The sequence below is a fragment of the Choloepus didactylus genome, chromosome 20 (genome assembly GCF_015220235.1).
Source record: "Choloepus didactylus isolate mChoDid1 chromosome 20, mChoDid1.pri, whole genome shotgun sequence".
NCBI classification, from domain to species: domain Eukaryota; kingdom Metazoa; phylum Chordata; class Mammalia; order Pilosa; family Megalonychidae; genus Choloepus; species Choloepus didactylus.
The window spans coordinates 35,064,960-35,082,270 of record NC_051326.1 but is presented as its reverse complement, the minus strand read 5'-3'; the positions used below and the strand labels follow the sequence as shown (position 1 = coordinate 35,082,270).

At 40.1% G+C, this 17,311-nt stretch overlaps 2 protein-coding genes across 3 annotated transcripts in view; both read right to left on the bottom strand.

Annotated features, from left to right (window-relative positions):
- Positions 1 to 17,311, bottom strand: part of MSRA (methionine sulfoxide reductase A) — a 464,462-nt gene that overhangs the window by 219,112 nt on the left and 228,039 nt on the right. The gene's annotated exons all lie outside the window — the stretch shown is intronic.
- LOC119516961 (non-histone chromosomal protein HMG-14-like) lies at positions 9,657 to 12,588 on the bottom strand. The gene is made up of 4 exons (XM_037813481.1): positions 12,522 to 12,588; positions 12,350 to 12,416; positions 11,834 to 11,864; positions 9,657 to 10,001 (listed from the first exon to the last, which is right to left on the bottom strand). The coding sequence occupies exons 1-4, from the start codon at positions 12,586 to 12,588 to the stop codon at positions 9,657 to 9,659; spliced, it is 510 nt and encodes a 169-aa protein (XP_037669409.1).

Genomic DNA, 17,311 nt, shown 5'->3' with positions numbered 1-17,311 from the left:
CGCGAGGCCAGAGCTGCTTCTCTTATCACCCTTGGTCTCTGAGACCTCACAGCACATTGGGGTAGGGCCTCAGAGCCATCGCCATCCTAAGGGCCACAGGCTGCACTGTGACCTCTTAGCAGTGCCTGTCAATTCTGCCCAGACTCTCTCTGAGCCACTCTCTCCTTATCCTGGGCAAGTAACTTTCTGGTCACCACCCAGCTCAGAGCCCCTTCCCTAACAGCTGCTTTTGAATCCATAATTTTTTAGAAAAGCTTAACGTTTCTTCACATCTCTGCCTCCTGCCCAATACACTGGCTAGGTCGTCGTCACCCCAAACCAGCAAAGAACACTAGCCACACCCCAGGAGTGCTCCAAGTTGTGTGTCCCTGGGTAATTCACTGAGATGTTATGAGCCTCAATTCTCATCTGAAAAATGGATAGAACTAAATTATTTCTAACATCCAACTTGATCACTGATCACTGACATCTCATAGTTCTGTAGCGTAAGAGTTGAAATCTATTTTCTTACTCTCGACTTAAACTGTTAATTTATATTTATGATCAATTAGCAAATATTTTTTTTCCTACAAACAGGACAAAACCTGGTATATTTTCCTTATAGAGATAGGAAGGGGAAGAGAAAGGCATAAAGGAGTCCATATCCATCGAATGCCACACATTGGACTAGCACCAATTTAGTCCTCATGTAATCTAGGAGGAAGGCATCATAGCCCCACTTCAAGGATTAGAAGATGGCGATTCACAGAGGTTAGGTCACTTGCCCAAAGGCAGATCCAAGTCAGAACCAGGATTGTGATCCAGACATGCCTGAAATTCAAAGCTTATGTTGTCTCCACCATACCACGCTGCCTCCCTAGAAACAACTTCAACGGCTGGGTCTTTGAAAAACCTGTGGAAACACAGAAGTAAGCTAAGTTCAGAGCCTCCCTGCTGTGGATACAGAGCTTGAAGAATGGCTCTGTTGTATCGCATGACTCATTATAAGGAATTCAGTGGCAACCAATAAATAAAATGCCATTCATGTGGATCTCACGAAGACAGCATCATTTTATAGGACACTCTCCTGGAATTGCATTTTCTGTAGTGAGATTTTACTGCATATAAATGAAGTGTATTTAAAGTCAACAGCAAAGACACAGTGCACCATTTGCAGCATATTATCTAGGTATCCATTCCATGGCTCCCTGGCTTCTTTATAGCCACAGGAGTGACATTCCAATAAGAATTCTGTCTAGGGCAACACATGAAAACCCAGTTCCAAACACAGTCTGACAGGTGTAGGCCTTTTATCAGAAGGGAGAACCCAGGCAGAAGGGAACATGCCCCAGGCTAAGCTCTAGAAAGGCAACTCAGCCCACCTGAAACAAGAGGGGACCAGAACCTGACTCCAGCCACGAATGTGTGTGGCCTGGGGCATAACAGGCTGCAGGAGACAGCAACATGTGTGGTAAAAATGTAAATGCAGTTTTAGTATCTTTTCTATGCTAGCTTCACTTTTTTTAGCAAACCTACATCATGTTAAATAATTCAACGAGATGCCTTCATTGTCACCACTCTTACTTTTAAAACTAAAAAAAAAAAAAAAAAAGAAAATAGCAATTAGGGTCTGACTGATATTTTCAGTATTTAATGACAATTACCACTGTCCACAGCAATTCCTAACGCTGCTTTAATTTCATCTTTGCAGTCTCTTCCCCAATTGAAGGTGAACATGTAAACACCAATGTACAATCCACTGTACCCCTGTACTGTGATTAATGTGGTTCCAAGTTCTTTATACAAACTGCTGCATTTCAGCTTTTACCCTGGGAACAGTCTCTGAAGAGCACTAGGTCTTTATTCACCAAGAAGATCGAAGAACCAGAATTCCAAGGTTGGAAGGGACCTTACCTCCCATCTAGCTTAAGTGCCCAGCTAATATTCAAAATTCTCTTAATATCACAGCAAATAGTTGTCCAGCTGTCCAGAGTTGCTCTCTATCTCCTGAAGCATCCCAGTCAACCTCTGGAGATACAACAGTCAGAAAGCTCTTCCTACACTGAACCAAAACCCTGGAATGTTCCCTCCTCAGCTCTAATCCTCTCCCTTGCAGTCAAGCAGAACAAATTCAACCCCTTTCCCTCATGACAGCCTGCCAACTCGATTTAAAGACAGCTCTGGTATCTCCGTGGACCTATCACTTCTCCACGCTGAATATGAGTGCCTCCGACATATTTTTAATTCCACTGACTCTCTGCTCTCCTCAGAATGTGCCCAGTATGTCTTATCCCTTAAAGGACAGTGGAGCCAGAACCGCTCCCTAGATATGGACTGATGAGGCAGTGGATTCCCTGAACAGAATGACCATAGGACGAGCCAGCACTGCTGAAGCCAGGGTTTCTCCAACCGGCTCACTGAAAGCACTACCGCCCTCCAGGTGGCTGGAAAACAAGTGGTTGCTAACTAGACTAGAGGATGACAGATGATTAGATAATAGCACCTCAATTCAATAGAACCAAACTCCTCCTGAGGACATGAGCAGGAGGCTGGAGATCAGGCAGGTTGAGAGAAGCTGGGGAACTTTAACAGGGCCTGACAGATATCTTTAACAGCTTGCCTGGGGCAAGGAAAACAAAGCCTTAAGAAAAAAAAATTAGCATTCAGCTTACCTAAGAGGCATCCTTCAGTTATTTCCCATTTCCCAAATGTGTCTGTTTTACCCGCCCTGCCTTCTCTAAGGTACTAACAATATGATTTTCTCTTCTGGAGTAGAAAGGGGAATCTACAGAATTTCAATGAACAAATGCCCATGAAATTTGCCAGTGGGTGCTTATTAACACAGCCAAGTGCTTTCAGTTCCAGCTCAATCCTAAGAGAAAATGGAGAACATATGGATGTAGGAAAGAAGCCCCAGATGGAGAAATCTTCCTGAAAGCCCCAAAGCAATCTGCAGACACAATGTGACCCTCCTCATATCTTTCTTGAAAAATAGTAAAACAGAGGGAGGCAAGAGTCAGCCTAGATCACACCACTTCATCACAGAAGAATCTAGCTGGAGGGGCTCTTGGTGAAATTGGGTCCTTTCATTTTACCGATTATGAAACTGAGGCCCAGACAAGACAAATGGCTTGGGATACTAAGTGTTTTAACCAAGCAAAACAGTATTCAAGTAATCCCTAGTGACCTGGTCAGGCACCTTCTCTTTGTTCTTGGAAGAGCAGTGAAAAAAGACCAGAAACCACAGGTATCTACCACCAGCTTACCCCAAATCTAAAGAGATCCACAGGGTCCAGATGCAGCCAGATGACTCCATTTGCATTGCAGGCCATTCCCTGGGCTACTCATCCAGTGACTCAGAGGAATTTAAGGCTTTCCTTTTTCCTCTGGCTTGCTTCACAGTCATCTATACTCATTTCTTTTGGGCATGGATTTATTTGTTTCTCTTTCACTTTCCTATCTCTTGACCATTTTTACTTGAAACATCTTCCTCTCAGCATTGCCCGGCATCAATGTCAGTCCCCTTCACCAATACTTCCATCCTGTCTCCCTCCTCACTGAGCCCCCTGAATATCCCTCATCCAACAAGCACCAAGAAAACTGGACTAGTGACACACCTACCCCACAGTGAAAAAGCCAGCCACTCTAAAGAGGCTCATCAATCATGGAAGAGGTCAAGTTTCCAGAAGTCTCCTTAAGACTTCCTCCAAAAGTCTCTATCTTCTTACTCCTCTAGTCAAAACTCTTCTTCAAATAAATTTTAAAAATCATTTCTTATTCAACTTGACTGTTGAATATAAAGAATGGTTTACCAACTCTGCTTTCCTTCTTTCAAGGATTACAACTCCTGTTTCTCCCTATTTTTGGTAGCTCTCCAGCACCTTCAAATAACGGAAATTCTTAAAATATTTTGTCCAAGGATAAAATTATCAGTCAGAGGTTCGGAAACTTACTCAAGTTCACAACTCATGAGTAGCAGAGTTAGGATTTAAACCCAGATTTGGCTGATAACAGATATCTGACATTCTTGCTAATCAGTATTTGCAACTAGAAGGGTTAAGGGATTTATATAAATGCTGATTTACTTCACTGATAAATTTTACAGTATTATTTTAAGCATTGACTTCAGATTTTAAATCACCTCACAACATTCCTTTGACCTGTGCTCCATTCAACATTTTGTATACACCAGAATACAGTTTGAAGTGCTTCTCAACCATTCAGTGTTATTTGTGGAATGATCTATTTTGTATGGTATCCAATGCACACATTCAGCATAATTCTGTGCAGTTGAATTCAGTACATTCCATCTTAAAAATTCAAGTAATACTGATCTATAAGCAGCACAATACCTAAATACTCTATACAAGGCATTTGTGTCTGTTTTTAACTAATGCGTCATTTAAAAGAGACATTTAGACTCTTAAAACACAGGGATAGAAAACATTCTAAAACTATGAAGACATAGAATTTGAGAAAGGTCCACAAAGTTATAAAGTTTTATTTTTTTTTAATTAAAGGCAGTGTGGGTTCAAGCCAAAAGTACTGAACGAGTAGGCAATCACCACCTCCTGCTGCTTTCACTGTCCTAAACATTCTATCTTCAACAAAGCAGCCAAGGTTATTCTTTTAAAAAAAAAGTCGTATCATCTCACTCCTTGTCCAAAATCCTCTAATGGCTTCCCGTAGCATGCAAAATAAAAGTCTAAGTTTCCACAACTACCTACAAGGCCCTTCATGATATAACTCCCCCTTAATACCTGACATCAGCTACTACTCTCCTCCTTGCTTATTACACCTCAACTCACTCGTGCCTGGTGTACTCCAGCCTCAGGACCTGTGCACCTACATTCCTTCAGCATGGAACACTTCTCTGACAGCTCTCTGCCTGGCAATCTCCCTCACCTTTTCCAAGTCGTTGCATAGATTTCCCATCTCATTGATGCCTTCCCTGACTATCCTATTTAAAATAGCAACCCACCAACACCAACCTGGCATTTCCTATCACGCTCCTCTGCTTTACTGTAATCAACAGCACATATCACAATCGGGGATACCATATATTTTATATATGTGTCTTATTTCCTGTCTCACCCTAAGAGAGTGTAAGCTCCCTGAGGAGAGGTATTTTTGAGTGTTTGGTTCCTACAGCAATAAACAAAGAGTTGAAGAATGAATAAGTTACCTCAGTGTTAGGCCCAGTTCTACCATTAACCAGTAGCTTGACCCTGGGAAAGTCAGTTAGTCTCTCTGAGCCTCAGTTTTCTCAACTAAAAACAGGAATAAATAACTCTGGCTATTCTTACCTCTCAATTATAAGGAATGAATGAAGTTACATACACATGAAAATACTTTATAAAATGAAAATTGCTACACAAACATAAAAGTTGGTTGTGGTATCATTTTACAGCTTCTTCATTGCAAGGTACAATTAAAAATGTCCTACATGGGGGGAAAAGGGGCAAAAATTTCAGTTGAGTTACCAATGTACTAACAGCAATTGAAACACTATTTGTCATTTAGCTGGTGCAACTGCCAGGTTGTTTATTATGTGTTACCGTAGACCTATTTATTGGCATTAGGATTAAAGCACAGACTATTGCTTGGAAACCCAACTCATTTCCTCTTGTTGGAAAGCAAAGCCATATGCTGAATCCATACTTTCTGGGCTTTCTCCATATCATGGTCACCCAGTTGTACATCTCTACTGCAAAGCTGTTAAGGTAAGGCTTAGCCAAAAGACATACTTACCAGTCAGGAGTTAGGCATCCAAGACAAAAGAATGCCAGGAAGCCATTCCCATACATTCCTGACAGCTCACTTGCTCCTCAGGAAGCTCTCACTCCAATCTCTCAGTGTTATCATGTTCCTGAAATTTTCCCATAAACACCCACCTCTTCCCCTACCCTGCTAATGTTCTTTATGAGGCAAATACAAACTCTTCCATTCTCCCCAGTGCAAATGTTACAGCTACCTTGACAAATGTCATATGTTGTCTTAGTTTGCCAGGACTGCTATAAGAGATACCACACACCAGTTGGATTAAACAATAGGAATTTACTGTCTCAGTTTTGGAGGCTAGAAGTCCCAAAGTCAAGTATTGACAGGCCACGTATTTTCCAAAGTCTGTAGCATTCTGGTGGTGGCTTGCTGGCAATCAATCTCTGCCTCCATCACACAGCAATCTGTAGCTGTCTGTCTCCACCTGTGGCTTCTACTACCACTGTGTCCAATCGCCTCTACTTACAAGGTCTCCAGGCGTACTGGATTAAGCCCCACCTTAAACATGATTCGGTTTAGCCTTACCATCTTCAAAGATCTTATTTACAAATGAGTTCACCCCCACAGGACTGAGGGTTAGGATTCAAACTGGCTTTGCTGGGAACATGCAATCTAGCACATATGTCAAGGAAAAAGAACCCAGGTAGAAAACAGGGTAACAAGAAACTCTACCAAGTACTGAGTCATTATGTGGATGTTAGAAGCAAAATGGTTATGGGCTTCCACTGGAAATATTTTCATCCTTACCTGACAAGTGACAGCACTAAAGAAGTGAAGCAGCTAGAAGAGGACCATCACATAGGAAGACATTCTGAATTCAAAAAGTGGCATAGGAGTTCCTAGGAGACACTAGAGACTTAACTTTTAAAAATACTCTTTATTTTCACACAAAAGAATGCAGTGATTCCTGAATAAGCTTGATTCTGGCAGGCCACATCCAATGATGTTTTGACTCATCTTATGGTCAACATTTTTTCAATGTCTTTGTGGTTTTATTCATAAGGTCTATTATGAACTATCATTAATTCCTTCCATATTATCCTGAGTGTTATAATTGCAGTTGAGACTTTAAGGACACGTGGTGGGATCCACACCAGAAACACATCCATCTGGCAAGCACCACCACTGGTCCCCATATCAGTGAGCTCCAGAGGGCCCTTGGTCTTGGTCAGCTATAATCCTGTGCCTAAATCCTAGGGCCAATGGTGACATATCAGGAAGATGGAAGGTGTTTTACATGACACCTGCTGTAAATGGACATATGAGGTTTTGCTAACACATTGTACAAGAGAATTTAGGAAAAGATTGGTTTGGTATACCTTTGGCCAAAATAGTATGAAAAATGATGAAACAAATGACTGTTTTTCAGCATAGATCGAACATGTTGCTTCAACCCATCCCATATCCTAGGGTTTCAATGATGACATTTTTCCATTTATTCCTGAAAAAGTGATTAGAACTGGTACTGTTTGATTCTTTTTATTTGTATTTATTTTTAGAGAAGTTGTGAGTTTACAAAACAATTATGCATAAAATACAGGATTCTCATATACCACTCCATCATAAACTCCTTACATTGGTGTGGAATATTTGTTACTATTAGTGATAGCACTTTTCTTTATAAATGGTCTTTTTTTAAACGGAAGTTACCTTTCTTACAATTGATGAAGGATTATTATAACAGTTCTATCATCCATTATTTACATTAGATTTTCCCCATGCCACCCTATTATTACCACCTTGTATTAGTATCGTACATTTGTTATAATTCATGAAAGAACATTCTTCTAGTTATACTATTAACTTTAGTCCATAATCTACAATAGGGTTCACCATGTTGTATAGTCCTATGTTTTATCTTTTAATTTTTATTCTAGTAATATACACATCCTAAAGTTTCCTTTAGTTAACCACATTCACCTATACATCTCAGTGCTGTTGATTACACTCACCATAATGTGCTACTATCACTCCCATCCATTTCCAAACCTTTACCATCAGCCTAAATAGAAACTCTGTACAAGTTAAGCATCAACTCCTCATTCTCTAACACCAGTATTTCTCCTGATAACCCATATTCTAGATTCTGACTCTATGAGTTTGCTTATTATAGTTAGTTCATAACAGTAAGATCATACAATATTTGTCCTTTTGTGTCTGGCTTCTTTCACTCAACATAACATCCTCAAGGTTCATCCATGCTGTTGCATATACTGGACTCCATTCCTTTTTTGAGCTGAGTAATAGTCTGTTGTATGTACATACCACATTGTTTATCCACTCATTGGTTGATGTACACTTGGGTTCCTTCCAACTTCTGGCAGTCATGAATAATGCCACTAGGAACACGGGTGTGCAAATATCCATTTGAGTCCCTGCTTTCGGTTCTTCTGGGTATATACCTAGTAGGTGGGATTGCTGGATCATGGTAATTCTATATTTAGCTTCTTGAGGAACTGCCAAACTGCCTTCCTCAGTGGCTAGTCCATTTTACATTCCCACCAACAATGAAAGAGCATTCCTATTTCTCCATATCCTCTCTAACACTTGTTTTCTGGGGCTTTTTGTTTGTTTTTTGTTTTGTTGTTTTGTTGTTGCTGTCTTTCAAGTCTTTTTATTGCAAACTCATGGAATAACTGGGGATTGTGACATGGCGATATATCCTTGGATCTGTATGGAAAATTGGCCGTTTCACATTTGCCAATCAGTGCAGTTGACCTACACCACCTCTACAGACTATTAAGAAAGGAAAATGGATGTACAATGTACACGTAAGCAATTCTCAAAAATACCATATGAAGTACAAATCATGCTAGATGTAGTCCTATCTTGTTCTGTATCATAACCTTACCTCACATGAAAGAAAAGTGATTTAATTCACTTCAGAAGACACTAAACTGTTTTCCATTATTAAACCAATACAGTCATACAAGCCTCTTCAAGTACACTGTAGATGTTCAAATATTTACACCAAATTAAACATTTCACTCTTTCAAATTTAAAAGTAACTCTGGAAGACCAGATGTGGAAATACTGTAAATAAAACTTAAGTCAGAATTTAACCCATGGGTTTCAAAAAATTCTTTCTTAATTGAGATTTTATTGGTTGTTCTGAAGATCAGCACACAGATATGAACAATTTGTAAACAATTAACATATATATCAAAAATCTAAAAAGCCATATACTTGTAATCCTTTTCTAAAGTTATTCCAGTGACTTTCCAGTTTAAAATTTGGAGGCAAGTTTTCCCTAAGAGGATATCAAGTACCAATATCTTCAAATATCGATAAGCTGTTACACTGTAAGTCCCACTAACTCACAATGAATGTATCATCATACACACTACATACTCACATTTCCAATCTTTGGCAGCATATAACAAAGTTATTAGGAAAACTGGGCAACCACAACCAAGGATGTTACGGAGAACACACAGTTCTGACAGGGAGAGCCAAGATCAGGGAGCGGTTTTAAGATACAATTCTACTAAAACACGGGGAATAGAAATAATTTTAAATGTTCAAGACATATTAAATGCAAGACTGTGACTCCAAATCATCATTTAGTATGCGTCATATTACAGGGTATAAAAACTGCCATCCCCACAGAATGTTAAAGTTGACAACCAAGACAGTCAAAGCCTCCCATAATTCAATATCCCACTATTTTCTGGTTGTACCAAAAAATAAACAAACAGCAAATGATTTCTCCTCTTTAAAAAAAAGCATTTACACTTAAAAAAACAGGATGCGGTGGGATTTCAATCTCCTTCTTAAAAATGTTTCGTCCAGAGCTACTAAATGTCTTGCATTTCCAAAATAGTTGATTAAAATATCCCTCTGGATTGTACAAGAAGGGAGAAACAGGGATCAGTGATAAGACATGGTATATAAGATTAATCAGACTTGGCTTCTTTCCCTCCTGCTTTATCAGAGGCTGAACTCTCTTCATTTTTAGTTTCTCCATTTTCTGTAGGTAAATCTTCTTTAGTTTCTTGGTTAGCCAGTTCAGCTTGTTTTCTCTTTGCGCCTCTTTTCCCTTTTGGTTGCACTTTTTGGTCTGAAGACTTATCTTTTCCCACTGCCTTTTTGCGCTTCATCTCCAGTTTCGCAGGAGCAGGCTTAGCTGACAGCCTTGTGGACCTCCTCTTGGGCTCCTCCTTCCTAGCACCTTCAGTGGAGCTGACCTTCCTCCTGGGCTTCTTGGCAGTGGAGGGGGCACTTGCCAGGTGCTCCAAGAGCTTTCACAAAGCTGGGCTGCTGTCCTCTGCTGCTCCTTCCTCCACCCAGTTTTCTGTTTTTTAATAGTGGCTATTCTAGCAGATGTGAAATGGTATCTCTTTGTGGTATTGACTTGCAGTTCCCTAATAGCTAGTGATGCTGAGCATAGTTTCATGTGCTTTTTGGCCATTTGTATCTCCTCTTTGGAAAAATGCCTACACAAGTCTTTTGCCCATTTTTAATTGGGTTGTGTTTTTGTTGTTGAGTTGCAGGATTTCTTTTTATACTCTGGATGTTAAACCCTTATTGGATATGTGGTTTCCAAATATTTTCTCCCATTGAGTAGGTTGTCTTTTCACTTTCTTGACAAAGTCCTCTCATGCACAAAAGTTTTTAATTTTGAGGAGGACCCATTTATCTATTTTTTCTTTCATTGCTTATGCTTTGTGTATAAAGTCTAAGAAACCATTGCCTACCACAAGATCTTGAAGATGCTTCCTTACATTTTCTTCTAGGAGTTTTATGGTCCTGGTTCTTATATATAGGTCTTTGATCCATTTGCAGTTAGCTTTGGATATGGTGTGAGATAGGGGTCCTCTTTTATTCTTTTGCATATGGATATACAGTTCTCCCAGCAATGTTTGTCGAAAAGACTATTCTTTCCCAGTTGAGTAGACTTGGCAGCCTTGTTGAAAATCAATTGAACATAGATGTAAAGGTCTATTTCTGAACTCTCAATTCAATTCCATTATTCAATATATCCACCCCTATGCCAGTACCATGCTGTTTTGACTACTGTAGCCTTGTAACATGCTTTAAAGTCAGGAGTATCAGGTCTCCAACATTGTTCTTCTTTTTCAAGATGTTTTTGATTATTTGAGGCCCCTTACCCTTCAAAATAAAATTGATAATTGGCAAATTTCTGCAAATAGACTGTTGGAATTTTCACTGGGATGGCATTGAATCTAAACCAATTTAGGCAGAATTGATGTCTTAACTATATTTAGACTTCCAATACATGAACATGGAATATCCTTCCATTTTAGACCTTTTTTGATTTCTTTTTGCAATGTTTTGTAATTTTCTGTACACAAAGTCCTTTACACCATTGGTTAAATTTATTCAAGATAGTTGCTTCTTTTATAAATGGAATTTTTTTTTCTTGATTCCCTCCTTAGATTGCCCATTACTGGTGTATAGAAATCCTACTGGTTTCTGGGTGTTGATCTTGTATCCTGCCACTTTGCTGACCTTTTTATAGCTTTGTTGTAGATTTTTCAAGTCTTTCTATATATAGGATCACATCATCTGCAAATACTGAAAGCTTTACTTCTACCTTTCCAATTATTCCTCTTTCTTGCCTAACTGCTCTAGCGAGAACTTCTAGCACAATGTTGATTATTGGTAGTGACTGTGGGCATCCTTGTCTTGTTCCAGATCATAGAGGGAAAGCTTTCAGTCTTTCACTATTGAGTACAATGTTAGCAGTGGACTTTTTATATATGCCCTTAATCATGTTGAGGAAGTTTCCTTCTATTCCTATCTTTCAAAGTGTTTTATCAAGAAAGGATGCTGGATTTTGTCCAATGCCTTTGTGGTTTTACCCCTTAGATGTGTTAATGTGGTGTACTACGCTAATTGATTTTCTTGTTTTGAACTACCCTTGCATACCTAGAATAAAACCTATTTGGTCATGGTGTATAATTCTGCTAACATGCAGTTGGACTCAATTTTCAGGTATTTTGTTGAGTATTTTTGCATCTATATTCAAAGGATAAATTGTTCTATAATTTTCTCCTCATCATATCTTTATTTGGCTTTGGCATTAGGTGATGTTGGCCTAAGAACCCACGAAGAGGGCACAGACAGGATTCCAAAGTGCCCTGTGGAGGGGATCGGGAAGGATGTGAAAAGTCTATCTGACAGCTCCCAGAACCCATGCTATTCTTGCCTGCACAGCACATGCCACCTTTCAGCAAACTGTTCCCCACAGTCCTAAGGAGGGCACCTGGTCTTTAAATCTCCACCACCTCCAACCCTGAAAGGGGTGGGTTTGAAACAATGGCTACCATCACTTTTGTCCAGGATGGGTTGGCCTCACAGAATGAGGTAATGCTCCCTCCTCCAATTTTATGGAAGCATTTGAGCACAAATAGTATTTATTCTTCCTGGAGTGTTCGGTAGAATGCACCTGTGAAGCCATCTGGTTCTGGTCTTTTCTTTGTTGGGAGATTTTTGATGACTGGTTCAATCTCTTTACTTGTAGTTGGTCTGTTGAGGTCTTCTATTTCTTCTAAATCCCAGCTGGGCTGTTTGTATGTTTAAGAATTTGTCCATTGGGGCATGCGTGCGGAGGCAACGGCGGTACCCGAGGAGGCTTCCTTGTCGAGGGCTTCGCCTGGGGGTGCCTAGGGCTTGGTGTGTTTCCCTTAACTCTAGGGCCAACATGGAAAGGGAACGGTAAGGACACCGGCACGGGATATGCAGCACCTAGAATCGCCGCAAGTGTTCTCTTCCAGCAGGCGTGAGGGATTCGGCACCTGAAGCCCCGTGGGTCCTGATGGTGCTCCTGGTCCTGTGAAGCCCGAGGGGTCTGTCCCCTGCCATGGTGCTCCGAAGGGACTGTCTGGTGATTCCCAGTGGGTCCCTTTCACCTTTCCCCTGTCCCCTCGTTCCCACTTCCTGTGCTGCCCTGAGGGCCTGGCCTCCCGCACCCTCCCCTCCCCCTCCCCCAGCTTCCCTCCACCCCACAGTCCTCATCTGCTCTCCTGGGGAAGGGGCCCAACCAGGACCTTGATGCCCTATCTTTCCTGGCCCTGACCCCCTTCATGGTCTGTCTCTCTCTCTCTCTCTCTCTCTCAGAACAGCTCAGCAAAATAAAATTCCGGTTTATTGTTGGACACCATTGTTTCACACATAAAAACAGCCCAAAATAAATAAATAAATAAAATAAACAGCAACTTCACAGACCAAAAGGAAAAAATGGAAACAAACAAACATAAAAGAATTTGTCCATTTCCTCAATTCATTGGCATACAGTTGTTCATAGCATCTTCTTATGATCCTTTTTATTTCTGGGGGGTCAGTAATGCCCCCTTCTCATTTCTGATTTTATTTAATTGCATCTTCTTTTTTCCCTTTGTCAGTCTGGCTAAGGGTTTGTCAATTTTATTGATCTTCTCAATTTCATTCATTTCTCAATTTCATTCTCAATTTCATTCATTTCTGTTCTAACATTTGTTATTTCTTTCCTTTTGCTTGCTTTGGGATTAGTTTGATGTTCTTTTATAATTCCTTTAGGAGGGCACAAAAGTCTTTGATTTTAGCTGTTTAATGTAGGCATATAGGGCTATAAATTTTCCCCAGTGTGTTCACTGCATCCCATAAGTTTTGATATGTTGTGCTCTTGTTTTCATTTATCTTGAGATATTTACTGATTTCCCTTGCAATTTCTTCTTTGACCTAGATTGTTCAGGAGTGTATTGTTTAACTTCCATCTATTTGTGAGTTTTCCAGTTGCCTGCCTGTTACTGAATTCTGTTTCATTCCATTATGGTTGGAGAAAGTGCTCTGCATAATTTCAATCTTTTAAAATTTATTGAGACTTCTTTTGTGACCCAACATGTAGTCTATCCTGAAGAATGATCCATGAGCACCTGAGAAGAATGTACAGCCTGCTGTTTTGGGGTTATAATGCTCTGTATGTGTCTGTTAAATCTATGTCATTTACCATATTATTCAAGTTCTCCTTCCTTATGAATCCTCTAGATGTTCTATCTATTGATGAGAGTGGTATATTGAACTCTCCAACTATTATTTTAGAGATGTCTATTTCTCCCTTCAGTTTTGCCATTGTTTGTCTCATGTATTTTGGGGGCACCATGCTTAGGTACATATATATTTATAATTGTTATTTCTTCTTGGTGGATTGTCCCTTTTAATGTATAGTTTATAATTCTTGGTCTCTTAAAACACTTTTGCATTTAATGTCTATTTTTTTTCCAATATAGTACAGCTACCCCAGCTCTTTTTTTGTCACTGTTTGTGTGGAATACCTTTTTCCAGCCTTTCAGTCTCAACCCATTTGTGACTTTGGTTCTAAGGTGATTCCCTTGTAAACAGCATATAGTAGGATAATGCTTTTTTATCCATTCTGCCAGTACGGGTCTTTTGATTGAGGAGTTTTATCAATTATCACTCAATATTATTACTGTAAAGGCAGTACTTAGTTCTGCCATTTTATCCCTTGGTTTTTATGTGTCATACCCATTTTCTTCTCTCTCTTTTTACCCTTTTAGTTACCCTTACTGATAATCTTCATTTCTTCACACTACTCTGAGCCTGTCTGTCTTTTCCTTTCAGCCTGCAGAACTCCCTTTAGGATGGGTTGAAACAGTAGCTCAGAACCAAGACCCAGCAATCTGAATTTGCTATTAAAAAGCCATGATCAGTGCTTGGCCATGCCCTCCCATTCCTGGGGAAGAGGACTTTTCTGTCCCTTTCTGACAGCAGTAGCTAGCTAGGGCCTGAATCCCAAGGCAACCCACCACGAGAGTGGGGGGTGGGTGTTGGCAGCCAGCGTGCAGAGAGACCTACTGACTGTTGTTTACCACAGTTCATTAGACTCTTCCTCCTGCTCCTCTCTGGGTACCATACAGTGTTCTTTTGGCCTCCAGAACCCAGGAACAGTTGTTTCAGATAGTCCTTGCCTTTTTAAACAGGTGCTTTGGTGGAAGAACTATGTCCTGGAGCTCCCTACTCTGCCATATTCCCTGGAACTCCAACCCACCTTTCATACCATTTGATTTTGATCAACTGTACATTGTACTAGACCTAAGAAATATTCATAGAAATTATTTTTATTTACTTCACACAGAATATTATTCCAACAGAATTTGAGACAAAACTTACAAAAATGCATACAGTACCATGAGGTAAAAATCAGTGGATCAGTAAGTATCTCCCCTTCTTCAATTCAAAAATCCTTGACTGTATAACTGGATAATTTTACCTACTCTGTGAAACGTGGAAGGCAGATAGTACACACTCTGACAAATGCTTCCTGCTACCTCAAACTAATTCACAATATTAAGCCTAAGCATGAAAATATGCTCCGGGTGAAATAGCCCAGCTGTTAATCTTCACATTGGGCAGCATTCCTGAGGAAGGCTTTGTCATTTGTTGGCTGCTCATCCATTTTCATTTCAGTATTTTGAAAGCATTCCCACTTGTAGAACCAAGACCTCCCAAGCCCTCCAATCTGCCCTAGAGTTCCGTTTTTGTTTTTTTTAAATCCTTATCTGCTGAGGTTCATGTCTCAAACCTGAACAACAGAATGTCACCTGGTAATGAAATCTGGGGTGAGAATGGAAAAGAAGCTCAGGGTTCCACAGTCCCAGGCTTTGCCTGAGAAACAACCTTCTGCCACCTGACTATGTGCCTGTTTCTTTTGTTTATTCAAATCTGCTGAGGCAATCTGTCTGCTGTGATTATACTTTTAAGCATTTGACCAAATGGTTACAAGTTTAATAATTTGGTTAAATGCCCAAGTGAAAAATAGCCAATCACAAATTAAAGAGATTGTCGTCACTTGTTAAATGACTTGAGGAACTATATATATACACCTCTGACTCATGAGTTTACATCTAACCCATGCCCAGATACATAGAGCAAAGTAGTAAATAATGGGGGGGGGGGGGGACTAAGCATTTATCCTTCTTTCCTAATCAAAGTGGATCTCAAATAGTTGATGAGGGGAAGTTACTTTCTATAGAAACATTCTAGTTCAAAAATAAAGAGAAATGCTAGAATCAGAATATTACCATTTTAGAGCCTCTAATAAAAAAAACAGATCAATGTAATAATCATTAAGAGGCTACTAACTTCACCAAAAGAGAGAGAACCAGGTATTAAACTCCTTCTGAATAACTAACATACCACCACCAAAGGAGTAGTCTTGCCAAAAAGTCAGATCTGATTCCAATCAAGCTCTAACTCTTAATTTGTAGAAAATAGAAAATACAGAAAATAGATGACATGATAATTCAACCCACCCTGAAGTAAACATGACAGGATAAATGATCTAATTTCTCAAACAAATAAACTGCAAGGGAAAAAAAGAAGAGATGAACCTATTAATTAAAAGAGACTAAATATTCATATCAACCAATTACAATCTATGAAGTCTATTTGGATCCCAACTGAAACCAACAGTTTAAAAAACATTTATGGGGAAAGGGGGCAAGATGGCAGCATAGAGAGGAGTGGAATTTAGATAGTCCCCTGGAACAACAAATGAACAACTAGTAAATAATTTGGAATAACTTCTGGGGGACAACCGTGACTGTCCACACATTGTACACCAACCTGGATTGGGAAGAATGCCTGAGATTGCAGCATAAAATTTATAAGTAAAAACTGCAGAACTTTGCCAGAGCCCCTTCCCTCCATAGCAGGCTTAGCTGCAAAACCTCACAGTGGTAGAGAGCAGCACTCTCCCAGCAAGTGAATATAGCTCAACTGAGCTCCAACTGGGGTTTTAATTAACAAATGTGGACTGCTGAATACAAGCTACAAACCCCCAACAAGCAGAGACTTTTAGTGATGACTGACCTTAAAGAACCAGAAGACTCATCTTTCCTGGGAGGGGGAGCCCAGAAAACCAGGTGTTACCTCTCACTGACAATTGAAACTGGGGGGCCATGTACTTACTCTACAAGGGGCTTTCAGTCCCTTTTTCTCTCTCTCAACCTGAGGAGCACAGTGGAGATAGCCTCAGCCATTTCCAGTTCACAGGTCTCTGACCCAGACAGGGGTGGAGATAACAGAGTCAGTGAGACTATTCAAATGAAGATTAAAACTCCCTAGGGGGTGTATCTTTCCTAAGAGTAAGGAGGTGGGGCCCAGCTATCCCTTCAGAACCAGACCCCAGAGCCTGGGAGAAAACAGCCAAAAACAGAAACTAAGGAGGCCACATCTCCTTATACCAGTCGGGAGCAAAAGGCTGACAGGTGCCACCTGCAGAGAAGGTTAGGAAAAGCACAGCAACTGGAGACCTCACAGGAAAGTCTGTCATTCTTCCAAGATACGCCCTGAATATAACCCCATTCTGAGACCTGAACCTGTTCTGGTCTGGTAAAGTATGACTGGGATAACCAAGGAAACCAGATGCCTAGACAACAGAAAACTACAATCTATACTAGAAAAAATGAAGATATGGCCCAGGCAAAGGAACAAACTTACACCTCAATCAACATACAGTTGAGATACTGTTTCATGTTAATGAAATAATATATTAAAGATTTTCAAAGAAACATGCTAAATCAAATAA

What these genes read in the sequence shown, in the direction of transcription:
- LOC119516961 (XM_037813481.1), bottom strand. Translation starts at nt 12,588, where the DNA reads ATGGCAGGGGACAGACCCCTCGGGCTTCACAGGACCAGGAGCACCATC. An exon ending in CAGGACCCACGGGGCTTCAG is followed by an intron (nt 12,417 to 12,521) that starts GTGCCGAATCCC and finishes TGTTGGCCCTAG; the next exon opens with AGTTAAGGGAAACACACCAA. An exon ending in ATCCTGTCTGTGCCCTCTTC is followed by an intron (nt 10,002 to 11,833) that starts GTGGGTTCTTAG and finishes GCTTTGTGAAAG; the next exon opens with CTCTTGGAGCACCTGGCAAG.